We start from the raw sequence: 17,426 nt of genomic DNA on the forward strand, positions 1-17,426 counted from the left end.
TCTTTCTGGATTGTCCCCCAAAGAGCTGAAAGGCAGCCATTTCTTGTCACCACTAGCTTTTTTTTTTTTTTTTTAATTGCAGTATAGTCAGTTACAGTGTATCAATTTCTGGTGTACAGCATAATGTTTCAGTTGTACATATACATACATATATTTGTTTTCATAGTCTTCATTATATATAGGTTGCTACAAGATATTGAATGTAGTTCCCTGTGCTATACAGAAGAAACTTGTTATTCATCTATTTTATATATACTAGTTAATATGTGGAATCTGAAAAAAGAAGACACTAATGAACCACTAGCTTTTCAATAGTGGTAAGGAAGTTCGCAGGATGGAGTGGGAGAAGGGGTAATGCTCATTAAAGTCTTCAGTGTCAGAAAGTGTAACTGACAGGAACTTGAAGGTATTGTCTGTTCAGGAACCATGGCTATTTTATCATGGACTGAAAGAGCTTTTTCTTCTTTGAGGATGAGCATAGTTGCAGTTTTTGATTGAGGGAGCAGGCAAGAGAAAAGAAAGGCATTCGATACAGGAAAGATCGTTTTGTGATTGTGGAATTTTTTTCCAAAGATTACATTCTAAGTATCACACCCGCTTTTCTGCATCAGGATACTTGACAAAACGGATGATCAGTCTTACAACGGTAAATTAGTAAACAAACAAAAAAAGATTTTAAACTCAGTATCACAGAGGGAAGCACAGAGTCACATGCCTACATTCACACACACAGATATACACTTTGTAGATTAAATATACATTTTTATGCTTTTATGTGTGGCTTTTGTTTGGGGTTTAGCATTGAAAATTGGGTGGGTTTTTGTTAGGTAGTTGGTGAGTTTCCATGGAGAGAAGTAAGAGAAGTTTCAGGACAATCACTCTTTGATGATAAGGAAGAATTCGCACCATCTTTGCTCCCATCTGTACCCTACTTCCAGCCTTACCCTGATTATGAACTGGACAGAAACCAGAGAGAACCACAGAAAATGATGTATTTCATTAAATTTGTATAAAATCTTTCCAAATTGTCTTAGACATGGTTCTGGAATCCACCAAGGGGGAATTTTACTCTATTTGTATCAGATCTCTGGAGTGGAGTCAGAGGGAAGCTTAGCTGTTGCCCTTTATTGTACAAATGGAGAAAGTAAAAGAGGTCCCTTGGCTAGAGTACCCTCCCTTACATTTATCTCTCTTTCCTGATGTCTTTACCATGTTTGCTTGGTCCATCTCCGCATAAGGTGATGAGTATTTGAAAACACTAGGCCTGATTTGTATGCTTTTGGCTTTTTCCTCAGCACCACATGATGGGAAATTCAGGTCAATTCCATTCTTGATCTCCTCCAGAGAATTGCTTCTGCCCAAAAGAAATTATAATTATAATGGACAGAGAAAAAGGGATTACTGAATAAGAATATTGTTTTTAGTAACTTATTTCTTTAAATTATTTGATGAAAACTTTCATGGACAAGTTTAATATTGCAGCCTATTTTTTGAGAGTAGAAAGAACTTCGTATGTGAATTAGCAATGAGAGTCTTATGTTACATTAGGAGGAAAAGATGTGTTCTAGTTCTGTGCTTTGCAAAAACTTCGGGATTGAATTTTACCTTATAGACAAGCCCACTTGGCAACTCACTCAATATTACCCAACATTCAACAAATATTCATAGACCTCCTACTACGTTCCTAGCATTAGAGTCTTATGATGCATCAAGGAAAAGAACAAAGATCCCTGCATTCGAGATTATATCTTAATGTATATTTGTAACGAATGAATGAACTGTTGCTTCCAAACACCAATGTATTCTTGGATAGCATTCTAGTGAAAGTGTGTCATTAAAAAAAAAAAAAGTCTTCTTTAAAATAAAAGACCTAGTTTCTCAAGAAAATTGCTTTTTGGTAAAGTTGCATGAAATTTGGCACAATACTGCCGCCTTGCGGCTGCTTGAATCAAAAACCCACATATGCTACAAGGTCCGCTGCCTTTAAATTTAAAGTAGGGTTTATAGGACAATTATCCTGTTTTTCAATGGAAGCCTTTGAGACAAAATTACCTAGCCAGGAGTACGTAGAATCTAATTCCTTCTGGTTTTGCAACAGAACGACTGGAAGGGCTCCATTGCTTTTGTAGTTGGAAACCAGACTGAGGACGAGCTTCTCATTCGAGCCCTCACCCTCGCGGTCCAAGCCCCTCAGCGCAGACTCTTCAGTGTGGTTTCGTGGCAAGACATTCTCCAGAAGGTACATGTCCCTTCCCCCTCTAAGCTCCTTGGAGACTTTTTTTCCCTTGAAGTGATAAAATAAAATAATGAAATAAAGAAAACTATCACATTCTTGGGCTGTTTGGTAAGTTTTGGTGGATGACTTATATATAAACACTTAGTTGGAATCAATTTGAATCATCTAATCTGGAAGAATTATTTTTTTTTTTTCTGTGATTGTTGCTCATTCCACCTTCATTCATTCAACAAAAATGTCTGAAGTCATAGCCGGCTCCATGTGAGGTTCCGTTAGGAATTATTTACTAAAAGATACAGTAACAGTAAAAGACAAAACTGTTGAATAATGTTCCAAGGAAGTCCATAACTAACTGAAAGAAGGAAGTCTACAGAGAATCGTAGCTGTCAGGGTTTAGAGGGGAATGATAACACAGAAAAGTTCTGTCCGATTTACTAACAGCTTACCAAAGTGATTAAAAATAATTGAACTAATCAATGACTATCCCTTCATTGATAGGTCACCAAGATATTTCAAAATTACATATCTCTAAGGATTCTTTAAGTGAGCCTTTTTGTTTCATTATCGATGAATTTTCTTACAGATCAATGGATCGAGTGCACTTTTTGAAACTCCGTCTAAAAAGGCAAAGAAACCTCTAGACAGTAATGCTCCCTTATATTATGAGGTAGGTGAATGTATTTATTGATTTTGGTAATTTTTAGAAAAGGAGAATTGATGTACTTATCGTATAGTCACTTTTTAAAAAATTTAATTCAGTCTTTGAAAGCAAATCCCTGCTCATCATTGGAGCTGTTTGTTCCTGATGGTGGGCATGTAAAAAAATCTGCCTCCCTTTTAACACAACACCCCTTTAGGAACAAAATTGTCCCGGATTGTCTGTACCATCACTGTATCCAACTGAAGACTATAAAGCAGAAATGTGTATATACCAAAGTGTTGGGTCATACTTATTCATGGTAATTACGGAGTATGTGATGGTATTAAAGGAGGCCGTGTTATTATTGTATTACAATGTGTTAGTTTCACCAAAGAAACAATGTAAAAATGCCCAGAAAGTACTTCCTGCACAAGACAGAGAGACAACTGGAATAATTTTCCATCTGCTTGTGAACTTGGGGCACATTTTACATTCTGCTCTAATTGGTGTGGAAATAACAATGATCTTCAGATTAAAGGTCCATTTCAAAAAGGTCCATGCAGAAGTCTGGCCTGGCTGACCGGTGGGTTTGTGCAAAGGACTTAGAACACATGCTCAGTCCAAGGGGCTTTCCTCTTAATCCTGCCTTGTTAATATCCAACTTACAGCTTACAAGCAACTGTAAAAATCCAGTGATCAATTAGAATATCACTTAAAATTGTCAGGCACCATTTTATGGCTCTGCCCAGTGAAAGCATAAAGATTTGGGGATCTCTCAAGACGAACTTGTTTGCACTTTATTTCTGGGATGACTAATAAAGTTTTTATGTGTCTCAGTTCTTGGATGATTTCATAATGGGCTCTGTGGTGTTGCCTGAGTGCTATCTGCACGAGTGTCACTGGATTTATTTATAATCAACAATAGTGTAGATTTTTGTAGCATCAACTCTTGCTACCACTACTCTCACTACCATAGAAAACTCATCCTGCCCTGTGGATGTCAGATAACTGTGCCTCTGGCTTTTGTTCTGATGCTCTGCATGTGTGTGCCCCGGCTGAAACATTATGTGATACCTGGATTTAAGATACTGGGAGTTTTCTTCTGAAGGAGCCATAGAAACCCATGTCCAATTCTCAGGCCTGGGATCAATTAGCCTCCCCCAAAAGACTCTTTCTTCTTCAAAGATGCTCAGGAAAACTCAAAGATGATAACAGTGCAGTTTTGACATTTAATCTGGACAGGCATTTTGACTTGGATGTGGGCTAGCATGATGTTACGAATCCAGAGAGCACTTAGAAAGCCATTCCCCTCCGATCTGCGCTGTGACTCCGGGTACCCTTCACTCATGGGAGGTCCACTTCACATCTGGCTCTGCCACATTCTTCCAGTGGCACATCTGGGCGAGAAGCCTCCCACACCCGCTCACATCCCCTTTTCTGAATGATTCCAGAAGAAAAGGGAAGGCAAAATGAGCACCACAGAGATTGGACCCGGCAGGCACCAGGCATGCATGAATGTCAATCACTGTAGAAAACATTGATTTAAAAAAAAAAAAACCCACATAAAACAAAATCCGGCTCCTGGTCAGCATCAGTCAAGGACAGAATGCACATCTGGAGAAGACGGGCATTTTTCCAGCCTTAGTGCCTCCACACGTAGGACCTGTTCTGGCTCCTCTTCCCAAGGCTCTGCTGAGAGCCCCATGGAAGAGGCCCAGACGCCAAGCCCTGTGGGACTTCTGCACTTTCAAGGCACGTGGACAGCCTGCTTGTGACACTGTTTCCGCTTCAGGTGTTGCATGGTCTGTAGCAACTAGGACCGTCACCACAGGTGAACTCCTCAGCCTGCTAGGAAGTCTTAAACGTTGTCCTTCTCAACGGGAACTGTGCAATGAGAGAAGAAAAGATAATCTAACAACGTTGCTTATGTTACATGGGAAATCACAGAGCTTTGGAGGAGGGAGAACTCAAAATAGATATTATAAAGGCCCTGCACTTACACTGACTTCTACTCACAGGATCCTCTGATTGGCCTTAAATCAGAGCCTGGTCGTCTTACTTTAAACACAGTTCTAACCAGCTTGGCTTTCTGGTTTCCTAACCTGCGGTCGATTCGGAGCAGAGAATTAAAGTGAAACTTCACCGTAGTGCAGCTGATCCACGAGTAGTAAAATAGTGTCAGAACCACATTACATATTTCCAATAACGACTTGAAATGTCTGGGCTAGCAAAGACCACATTCCTGAATGATTTGCTCAAGCTTTCGTTTGGATGGCTTGGTGCTGTGTACACACACAGCCTCCTTTTGAAATTGGGTAATTTCCCCTGAAACTTTAGAATTTCATCTGGCCATGGTATTGTATATATGAGAGGCTTTATTTACAAACCACAGTTCTTTGAAAACCTGCTTAGATGTGTGCTAATGTCATTCCACAGAGACGTAGCTAGCCACGTGTGCATTCACCTTCTCTTTCTGGACACGAGTTTTGCTCTAGCAGGAACGACCCCAAGGACCCATATGGGAATGGGAAGAGAGGATTCACCTTTGTGTCTAGTCCCGGGAATGTTAGCTACCACGCCACTCTTCTAGTAGTAATCGCAGTGGTTTTTACAGTCGTCGTATTTAGAGATGAGGATGAAGATAATTATAATTCTGTGCACAGGCATCACATATAAGCATAACTTCCATCTTGTAATCCTACTTGAGGTTGTGTACCCATATGAGAATAGACACACAGATATTGCCGGCATTATCAGCAATCAGTTTTGCCAAATAGTGGTATTTTACCAAATACCAGACAATGAACAAGTACATTCTTGTTCAAGCACTAAATGTTGAACACTATCTAGACAGTGGAGGGAGGGGAATATGAATGTTATAAAGGCTCTAACCTCAAAAAGCTTAAGGACCAATTAGGGGGAAAAAAGAAAAAAATATATATATAAGCCTGACACATAGTAGGTATTCAATCAATGTTTGTTAAACTGAGTAACACAATGCAGAAAATGGTGAAGTCCATGAGGGAGTGAGCCTTCTGGGCCTTCACAGGAGATGGGGTCGTCATTAGCTTGGGTGGGCTGGGGAGGGGTGAGATTCAGAGGAACTTTGCCGAGAAGGTGGCATTGGAACGGAAAGGAAAGGGAGGCTGACAATTCTGATCCTTTAAATATATTATCCCAATTAACTCATATCACAATTCCAAAAGGAAATAAATACCCCCATTTTACACAGAGGGAGATGGAGGCATAGAGAAGGTAGGAAGTTTATTGATTAGAAAGTTGAAGAGCTTGGATTTAACCACAGTTAAATACATAGCCTCAAATTTACCCACTTTACCACAAACCCAGTGCTCTGTCACTGGGCTCGAGACTGGCTACCCTTGGATGGATAGGTCTTGACTTTCAAATCTGGGAGAGGGCATTCTAAGAGAAGGGAACGGCTCATGCAAAGGCATAGGAGTGGGAGAGAAGACTGAATGCGTGTGTACTAAATGTGTGATTACGTGGTACAGTAAGTACCAAACAGGGAAGATAAGCCCTGTACATATTTCAGTTACAACTTGAATATCCCAAAGGTGGAATTCTAGGAGAAAATCCTGCAAACACCGGGGAAAAAAATCCATGCTTTAAGGTTCAGGCCTGCACTTAAATTTATTCTCCAAATATGCAGAAATATGTGTGTGTGTGTGTGTGTGTGTGTGCGCTTTCTGGTTCACACAGAGAATCCAACCTGTTCATTTGCAGGTAAACGCAGTCCTGACCAAAACCAGGAAGGAAAATATTAACAGTCATTCAGAGCCAATGGAAACGGTACCCATGAGAGAGGTCTTTGTGTATCATGCGTGCAAAGATTCTCCTGCTTAGGATTCAATCTGATACGTGGCATGTGAGCGTAAGAGAGATGTAACATTGTCAGACTTTGACATTGTGGCTTTGATAAATTCGACAGAAAAAAATACCAGTTGGGTAGGGATTGGTTTACCCAGCTTATCTGAAATCAGACTCAGCTGTCTTAAAAGTTTCAGATTCCAGTCCGTAGTCTCATTTCATAATGGTGATCACTGAGCCTCCCTACCTGGAAATGAGCCTCCATCCGCACGTGGGCTGTGGTTTGTGTGTCTGTCTGTGACTTATTCAGAAAAGACAAATCAGGTCTTTTCACAAAAACAAACAAGCAAAAATAGCCTGCTAAAATAAAAGTCTTCTATAAAGGATAAAGGTTTTTTATGTCCTAGTTAATGGCTCGCTTATGTCAAAGAATAGTCAATTCTATGCAATGAAGAACTTGGACAATCCTAAAGATTAGGTGATACCTTGCAATTTTACACATACAAATAACTATTCATTTTCTTCTTTACCCATATCAGTAAAAAAAATGAAACCTTTTATTAAAATATTAAATTAAAATGGGCTTTTCCTTTAGGAGATAATTCTGGGAGATTATGAAATGTGGGAAGAGTTTTGTGATAATAGATTTGATAGCAGTAAACCAAATGCAGCTAAAACAGACACAGGATGCAAATTTTGTATCTTCAGATCTGATTAGTTTCACCACATTTTTAAGACACTTTGCTAGTACATTGGATTAGAATCCCCAGATGTACATTTCCATTTTTGATTCCTCTTCTAGGCATGTAGAGATATTTCTCAGCTCTTTCCCCACCATATATTTGTAATAACTCACAAGTAAGGCTTAATTATTATTTAGTTGCTGCTCTTTTCCAGATTCCTAGTATGAAACTCATTTCTTAAACAGTGCCTCGAGGTAACAGTCTATTCAATAGGAATTGTAAGCCCTTATTTTGGGGGGTGGCCCTTGTCAAAATGAAAAATGGAAAACTCATGCTTCGGAGATAGGAACAAATAATACATGAACACATTTAAGAGGTTTGAAGTTATTAAAATGGCAGGTCTACTGGGAACAGAAAGAACGGTATGTCATGGAAGAAACGAAGGGAAAAGTGAGACAGGAAGCATTCTTTGGGCTTTTCAATGCTGCGTTTTCAAACAAAACCAAAAAATTCGGGAAGAATTGGAAGGTAGCCAACCTAATGCCGTTATTTCATAGAGCTCAGGGACACGCCAGGAAATTACAGGCCAGTTAGTTTAACTTCACTTGTAGGGAAAGTATTAAAAACTGCTGCAGGAGATCAAGTCAAAGGATGCTTAGAAAAGCACAGCTTGATTAAGGCAAGCCTGGCCAACGTGGTTTTCGGAAAGGGAAGGTCATGTCTTAGGAACTTGCTGAAATTCTTTGAAGCTATTATGGCTGGTATGGTCTTCAAAGAACACAGCGAGGCCCAGGGTCTGCGTATCTTTTCCGTTCCGCATCAGTCCTTCAGGGATGCTTGCAGAACACGGCCCACATCAGGGCCTTGGAGCTCCAGGTTTGGAAACCACTATCAAAATAGCAGCAAAATAACCTCAGATGGAACATTTTTAAAGCTGGGACCAATTAATACAACCTGATATTTATAAATGTGAAATAATGACTTGGAACAAAATTTCAGAACATTGAGCTGTAACAAAGAAGTACAACGCTGGGACTATAAAAACAATGTAGGAGTTATTGTGCCAAAATCTGGGCTTTGGAGACATTTCTCACCCAAAGAAGGGAAAATGAGGAGAAATCTCAGTGCTAGAAATGCTTATAGAGTACAGGGTTATGAAGAGTTGCAGTGGAATGAGTTTTGTCAAGATGGGAAAAGGAGCAGGCGGATGGGTTATCAACCCTGAGCCTCTGTGTTCTGGAAAGGGCCAGAGAAGCCCAGCAGAGAAGGTGCAGCCCTGCTAGTCACTGAGGGGCAAGAGGTCAGGGATCCGCTGCGAACACGTTTGTCTCTCACGTCAGAGACCTGGAGTTCTGTTTTCAAAGAGAAGCACAACTCTGGCGAGCAAAGGTATTCAAAAACATCCAGATCATGCCCCCAGCTCTTTTCCCCCCTGGGGCACAGGCAGCTGCCTAAGCCCACATGGCAAGTAGTCATCGGTGCAGGAGGAGGCAGGTGGTCACCGGGGAGGAGTGGTACCCAAAGCTGAGGACCCACGAAAGGCACACCATGTGAGGATTGGGATGCTGCTGGGACCTCTGATCAATGGGAGAACTGATGGGCAAGGCAGGAATCTCGTCGAGGATTCTTCAACACAGATCAGTGGAGGAGCAGCCATACGAATGAAGACAGGGTTCCTCTGGTGAAGAGCGGCCATCACTGCCTTGGCTGGGGCGGAGCCGGAGCCTCGGCAACATGTTACAGGTCACACCCAGCCCGACTGGAAGGATGTTGGCGAAGGAATCAGGAAGACCATCTCATTCTATTCTTGTATCTAAGACTGTGCATAATCCACCTTATATACAGTAATAATAATGGTTACCATTTATTGAACACTTAGTTTATGCCAAGTTTTGTGTGCTGGGTGCGTCCTATACATTAGCCAGCCTAATCTTCTCAACGACTTGCCAGGTGGTAATTAACAAATGATGAAAGTGCAGCTCAAAGAGTTTAAATAGCTCTTTGATCTGGAAGCCGCCTCTCCTTCTGCTTGTCTTTTACAAAAATTAAGGATAAACGATTTAGATTCTACAAGTGGGGGTGGTAGTTTAACATTTGTTGAACACAAGCTACTGTTCATACTTAGAATTAAGCTTTAAACCCCTCGGTAGTTCTGTGACATGTTTATTACTTTCCATACTACTCAGGCGAAATCAGTGAAGGTGTATCAGCAGATGATGAAGGTGCTGAACAGTTTCAGGTATTTTTGAGCCATGTTCATGAGCTTCTGCCCAAATGTTTGGATCAATAGGAATTTTTAATTCCTACAGTTAATATTTATATGGTTAAGGTGACTGAACCGTTCCCTTGGGAGAAGGAAGATAGAATGATGGGAAATGAGAGGAAAGTGAACATATAGTCATTAGAGATGAAGGTGCAGAGAGAAAGAGGTCGGTCTGAGATCCTAAGCTAATTAGGGAGAGCTAAATTCACCTCCAGAGTGCCTTCTGCTAGCGTACTGAGATGTGTGCCCAGGAGCTGGATGCTCTGATCCAAACCAGACTGCCCGGGCCGTACGCTGACTCCACTCCTCACTAGCTGTGTGATCTTGGGCACGTTACACAACTGCTGTACTTCACTTCTCTCTTTGTAAAGTTGGTGTTGCTAATAGTATCTACCTTATAAAGCTGTAGTGGTGATTAAATGAGATAGTAAATAGAAAATACTTAGCATAGGACTTGACCAAGAGTGTCTAACAAGGTTTAGCTATTTAATAAGGTTTAGCTATTACAGGTAAGGTTGTTATTTTTTTTAATTTCTATTCTTAGTCCCAGTGATTGTTGTAGTTTTGTACTTTAGGAAGCAAAAAGGAATAGAAACATCTTTGAGCCAGTTGTTTTTTTTTTTAATTTTGAATTTTTTATTGTGGTAAAAACATAAAATTTATGATCTTAACTATTGCTAAGTATACAGTTCAGTAATGTCAACTATATTCACATTGTTATGCAGCACATCTCCACAACCTTTTCATCTTACAAAATTGAAGCTCTGTGTTCAGTAAACAACAACTCCACACTCCCCTTCTCTCCTAGCCCCTGTTTCTAAAAATTAGACAAATCTATATACCTCATACAGGTGGAATCATACAGTATTTATTCTTTAATGACCAGCTTATTTCACTAAGCATGATGTCTTTAAGGTTAATCCACATTATAGCATATGTCAGAATTTCCTTCTTTTTCACAGCTGAGTAATATTTCATCATATGTATCTACTGCATTTCATTTATCCATTCAACCATGGGTGCACAGGTACACAGCTTTGGCTAAATCATCAAGTCATACTCAATAACTAAGGCTTAAGAAATGCTTTATTTTCATGCATTGCACAAATATGTGAGTGTCTGTCATCTACTGAATCAATGGTTGAGTTTATCTTGGTGAGTAAAAAAGAGAATTTCCTGCCCTAGCAGAGTTTACCTTTGAATGGGGAAGGCAGACATTAGGCAAAAATCAGATAAACAAACAGATATATACACAATTATAAATTGGGGTGATTGCTTTAAATCAGAAGGAATTACATGGGAAAATACTTTAGACTAAGTAGAAATAAACTGAAAGATGAAAAAGAGCCAACTGTAAAGAGGAGGGGAACATTCAGGCAGAGGGCGCAGCATGTGCAAAGCATCTGAGGGAGGAGGGAAAGCTGTCAGCCTATCAGAGGAATGAAAAAGCCAGCATGCCTGGAACCTAATTAAAGAGAGAGTGTGAGAGAGAGAGGTGGGCAGAGGCCAGATCTGCAGGAATTGGTAGGTCCTTGTTAAGAAAGAGTTTGCAGTTTTACTTCCTAGGAAACAGGAAGTCATAAAGGCTCTTAAAGGGAAGAGTGACACAATCTGAGCTCTTTTTCAGAATATTTTCCTGCTGCAGAGTGAAGAATCAATTGGAATGGGGGCGGGAGGAGATCAGATAGAAGGTCACTGGAATGTCCGGGAAGAGATGGAAAGAGCAGGCAGATGCAGAGTATGTTTCAGGAGGAAGAATCAATCAGGATGGTGCCCATGTGAGATGTGAGGGCTGAGGGAGGGACTGCAGGGTTCTGACTCGAGAAACTGAGTCAAAATAGCTACCAATATAGAGAAAACTGGAGAAGACTTAAGTGGGGGGAAATTGGGAAGTACCATCTGGGATAGGTTAAATTTGGTATGTCTGAGAGAGATTCTAAGAGGAGATGTCAGAAAAGAAGTCAGATTTTCTTTTAGTCTCTTTCATTTTTTGTGTTTTTACGTGCCTAGCACAGTGCTGGTACAAAGTAAGTATTGAAAAGGGGTTTGTTGTCTGAAAAAATTAACTTCTGAAGGAAGAACTAGCGAGAGTTGCTGGTAAAGCCCACAGCAGTACACACAGGATCATTTCAACAATAGCAGGTCAGTAGCACTTTCTGGGTCCCAGCAGCTTTGAGCTCTTCCATTTTCTCTTTATTGGTTCCATATCCCGTATGATGGGTTTTTAACTGTGGGTGACGACCCAGTAGTTTACACAGTTATTTAGTTGGTTGCATCTGTGTGTGTACGTGTGTAATTTGTGATGTAAACTTTCTGCTATAAATATAGGTCCAAAAAAGTTTGAAAAACCAATGCCCTAGAGCCCTCTAAACCTATTTTGTGTTATCTTCTTTTTGCATCTCCCTGGGCTAAAGGATACACCAGACATTCATCCCAGCTCACTCTTCACTCAGCAGACGTTGACTAAGTTTCTATTACGTGCTGGATGACGGGCCAAGATTGAGTTAGACGTGGTCTCCGCCCTCAATAGCTCCTAGTTGATCATGTTGTAAACAATATGTTTGTTTCCTGCTATTTCAGGACTTTTTAATACCTTGTAGTAAGTCTGATGTAAAAGGTATATATTTAATCCCTGGTTATAATTGAGCCTATTCCTCACTGAGCCCTGTGGCTGACCTCACCTATTGTTCACAACTTTCAGCCAAAAGGGTAATGGTCCCCAGACAGGGTATGTTGGAAAGAGGGGAGAGGGAGGGGCAGAGCACTCACTGAAACAGTCAAAGATGCAAAAAAAGACAGAAAGACTTGCTTCCTTAGAGGGAGAGAATGTATGGCTGGAACTGAAGTGTGGTAACAATTTTCATGCTTCTGCATATTTTGAGTGTGACTTCTATTTCTGAAATTCTAACTCTTTCCTCGAATTTTTGGTAACAAGGAAAGGAAGAAGAAATACCAAACTAAAGATGAGCGGATTGACCATTAGATAGAAATTAGATAGAAATTGAGTAAGTGACTTTTAGATAGATATTTGTATATTAAAATGAATCCATTCTTCTATTTCACAAATCTGATTGGCCAAAAAAAAAAAAGAAAAGGAAAAACACCCTCAGACCTAATGAAGTAGCATGATAATGTAAGTGAGCTAAAATATGATCTCTCTATTGCTTAAAAAATACATTAAAATACATAATTACAAGTTGAGAGGTTTGAGACCTAGGAAACCAGTCCTCCAAAAATTCTTACCTGGACAAAATAAAATTGTTCAATAAGCCTCTTCCTTTAAAATTACATATTTCAGCTTCATCCTTATTTGGATTACAATGCTCATAACTCTGAATTTTTGGGATGCTGACAGTGAGCACGGCCAATAGGATGCACTGCCTAGTGCCTTGCACTACACCAGACACTCGAAGATGAACAAGTTTATCATTCTTCTCCTTAGCCTTTATCAAGGATTTATATGAAAAAGACTCACTCTGGGCTCCTTCACTCATTGGGAACTATTTAATTAGATCATCATCTTCATCAGAAGGAACATGTAATTAGTTGCGTTATTCTTAAGTCTTATAATATTATCCTTTCATTTATCTGGAGCTGCAGAGAACAGAGCAGAGACTAATAACATGTGACATAGTCACAAGCCACCACTGCTGAGTCGTGTGGATTTATGAGGCGCTAGTCTTGTATTACCTTCTCAAAGTTTCGTTGTAGGAATCCCATTGAGGGGGGAAGAAAAGGATAGATCCTATCTGGATTTAATGCGAGGGGCTAGTATATTACTTTTTGTAACTAATAAAATTTCAAGGACTGACAGCAAATTTCTGATTTGCTTTTCCCCTAGTAAAATGTCTGCTTTGAATTATGCAGAAAGAATTCTTCTTCTTGCCAACTTGTTTCAATTCCCTGTGCAAAACCATCCACAGAACATGGTCAGGGGTTTCCTAGAGAGGTTCATTTCAGGATTCCTCAATCACTGGAGACACACATGCAGACACACAGACACATTTAGACACACACACTCCCCCCATTTTGTGGAGCAAGCAAAGGAAAATATATTGGATTGGTAAAGTTTGCATATGGTGCTTTGGCTTTCTGGAAGCAGAGACAAGTATTAGTCATCAGATGGGGGAAAGAGTTTCTCGGTCCCCCTGGGCTAGCGTCCTGTTTTATGTATGCAGGCCCGCCCTGTGTGTAGGTGGAGCAGGCAATTGCCGTGTGATGTGATTTAAGAGGTGATGGAAGTTCTGCCTGTCCAAAAATAGCCCCCACAACTGCCTGTTGAGTTCAGGCACAGTGTCCATAAAACCCTGGTTTAAATGAAATGAAACTGCATTTTCAGAATGTTAACCCGTTATACCATTATTCCATCAGCATGCGTTTATTTATCGGAAATAAAGGCTGGACTCTAAGGGAATGTCCATTTGTGCAGGGAGAGTGGGGGGAAAAGTTAGCAACACCCAAGGCTTAGGATAATGATCCAAGTCCCCGGAAGCAATTTCTGCATCACCACTGAGTGAATTTGTTGAAACTAAACCTCTTCCACATTCATGCATTCAGTCAGTCTTTTTTTGAATCAGTATTTTAAGGAACATGACATTTCTCAGACCGGCAGTGCTTTTTGCTGGGACCTTATTAACAAGAATAACAACAACAACTCACATTTGGAAGATGCCTTTTAGAGGACAAAATAGTGTCACGCACAATGTCTTATTTGATCCCAACAACCTTGTGAGGCTGACTTACAACTTCTCCTGTAGCAAACGAACCAAGAGTCTCAAAGAGGTTAAGTGACTTGCCTTACACCCACAGCTGCTAATGTCAGAGCCCCATGTTGGAACCCAGGCATTCTGACTCCAAATTCAGGGCTCACCCTGTTACTTCAAGCTCTTCGGGACAGTCCCAACAGTCAAGGAGGTGACAGTTAATGTTAAGTTACTTAGTAATTCATCTAAATAAAAGAGCAAGCTCTCTGGGAGTTTTATATAGAGCTGCTACTGAGAAAGCATTTCTCCTTATTTTAAAATTTTTAAAAGAACTGCACCAAACACAGACTGTGGGCACACGTTTGGCTCCAGATGGTTGAATTAGGCATCATCAGTAATTAGCATCATTCCCTGGGCTAAAAATGTTCCCCACTTAGGATACTAATCCCTTTGCACAAAGTTGTAAAATACAACAATAAATTAAATTAGACAGGGAAAATAAAATATGAATTGGTAGAAGTTAACTGAGGATTTTCTCTAGAGCTTTTGGGACCTGGGGGTTTTTGAATAGATAAAAAGTCAGAGTAGATCTTGATCAGACATGATGAAGTGATGGTCAATCTAGAATCTCTGCATCAAAGCACATCTACCTCGTGCTGTAACTGAACACACGGCCCCCCATTTCTTTAGCTGGTGAGCCACAGTGTTGCAGCAGCTCTAGCTCATTCCTTTTTATCCATTTTGCACTTAATTCACTCCTTCCTCAGTAAGTGCAAAGTGCACTGAGTTAAATAGAAGTACGTAAAATTCAGGGTGGGATGTTCCCATTTACCAGCCAAATAACCCTGCTCAAATGCCATCTCTTTTGTGAAATCTTGGATTCCTGGAGGCAAAGTTCATCTTGCTGTGTCATGGTGTGGTTGTTTGTTTGTATCCACCTCTCTCTCCTTTGTGGTGAACGGCTTGAGCATTAGAGGACATGTGTTATTCATCACTAAAAGCCCCGTGCTCTAGGCTAGCAATCCCAAATTGTTCTGATCACATATCCCGTCAGTTAAAGAAATCGAGCATTTGTTCACGAACATCGTGTGTGTGTATGCAGAGAGAGACAGAGAGAGAGATGTACCAGAATACAAATGTATTACAAATATCATAGAACATCCTCAAAAATAAGAATTAAAAAGCACAGAATAAAGACAAACATAATCAGGAGTTCTAATATTTGCTCTCCTCCTGAGTAGTCTCATGCATGCCCAGGGGTGCACTTGGAGACAAAAGCCATTGACTTTCGCACTTTGGCAAGATGCAATAAATGTTTGTGCAATGGGTTGGTGGAATGAGTCTCTTTGGCACATCAGGCACTTCCCATGACACCAGTCACTTTCTAAATTAGTGAATCAGTGCCAAGTGCTTTCCCAGCCTCTGAGCACACTGGTTTGGCGAGAGAAGGGCTGGCTGCAGTCAGCCCACACCCGCCTGTTGCGACCTTTTACAGGAAACAACCCGCAGAACGTGTGTGAATGTCTGTGTGATTTGTGTGCTGATTCTTTCATTCTGCGTGTATTTTATTGGTTGTTTACAATGTGCCAATCACAGAGTTAATTCTAGCCTTCAACCTGGAAAACAGATACGGAGACGAGGAATTCTATTCCTGTATGATGACGTGTTCTGTTAAAATTCTATTACCGAATGAGTCTATTACCATATTCTGTTCTAATACCACGTTACCGTATTCTATTACTTTATAATAACAGAGTTGTTTTTAAAGGTATGTTGACTACACAGAGCACTGCCTAAATCTTTCTAAAGTTTGAGGGGTTGGCTTTAGGAACATGGCTTGAAAGCTGAATGGGGGAATTTATGAAGTAATGAAGAAGGAGGGGGGAATGCTAGGCAAAAAGGAATCAGCCCATGCAAAAAAGGCAGATGTAAGACAGCACCACGTAACCAAAGAACTCCAGATAGTGGGTATCCCTGACGGATAGGAGGGAAAGTGGAAGGAGCGGCAGGAACGAGGCTGCACAGGGGTGTCGAGGCCAGGTCGTAAAGGGTTCGTTATGCTCTGCTAAGAAGTGAACACTTTATCTTTTTGGTATGGGAGCCATTGAGGAATTCTGAGCAGGAAAGTAAACTGAGGTGAAGATACTAAGATCAGCATGCAGGAAAAATTCTGCAGGAAAGTGGAGGGGTGGCACTGTTAAAAAACAATCATTTGTTGTATAGCATTTACATTGTATATATAATTTTTTAACTGTCTTGTTATAAAAGCAATACATGTTAATTGTAGAAAATTTAGAAAATATAGAAAGACCATAGCCCATACAGTAGTAGGTACTTAAGTATCTCTAGAATATTCCACCATTCAGAGATGTATGCTTCTTTTTTAAAAATCTGAATTATGTATGCTTTCTGTCATATCCTCTTCCCATATTATGGCACTAGCCTTTTTCTAAAGCCATATCCAGTGTCTATATAATAGAAAGCATGTCTCTATTCAAGTATTCATTTAACCACTCCCCCTTCTGCTAAATATAGACTGTTTACCAATAGTTATAACTCTGATTGTTTCCTTATGAAAAATTTCAAGAAGTGGAATTACAGGGTCAAAGAATATAAATCTTTTGAAAGCTCTTGACACACATTGTCAAAATTCATTTGAGATAATTTGTGCCAACTCACATTCCTTCTAACAGTTCCAATTTAACCACACCCTCTTCAACATTGTGTTTTTGTATTTTAGTCAATTTGATAAGCAAAAATCATAAGATTGAGCATTTAATCATATTTTATTGGCCATGTTTTGTGACTATGGAATTCATTAATGTGAAATGATTATGTAATTTAATTTTCAGATTTCTCATGATAATGGGAGGGGACCCACTATTGTCTAAATTCAGAACAGGGAGTGTTTGCTTTAAGTGTTTTCAAAGCAGATTTTAGATGATACAAAAAGGGATACAAAAAGAAAGAAGCCATTCTCAGGGCCCTGCAGAAGCTCAGGATACACTGCAGGATCCAGCAATGCCACTCTAGGGTACACATCCAGAAAAAACTCTAATTCAAAAAGACACAT

General features: G+C 40.1%; 1 protein-coding gene across 1 annotated transcript in view; it reads left to right on the top strand.

Moving 5' to 3' along the window:
• SPAG17 (sperm associated antigen 17) overlaps positions 1–17,426 on the top strand; it is a 190,430-nt gene that overhangs the window by 27,717 nt on the left and 145,287 nt on the right. The window contains exons 2-3 of the mRNA XM_006184295.2: positions 2,099–2,239; positions 2,820–2,903. Of these exons, the coding sequence (XP_006184357.2) occupies positions 2,099–2,239; positions 2,820–2,903 (225 nt within the window). The remainder of the gene's footprint in view (positions 1–2,098; positions 2,240–2,819; positions 2,904–17,426) is intronic.

This window comes from Camelus ferus, chromosome 9, assembly GCF_009834535.1.
Source record: "Camelus ferus isolate YT-003-E chromosome 9, BCGSAC_Cfer_1.0, whole genome shotgun sequence".
NCBI classification, from domain to species: domain Eukaryota; kingdom Metazoa; phylum Chordata; class Mammalia; order Artiodactyla; family Camelidae; genus Camelus; species Camelus ferus.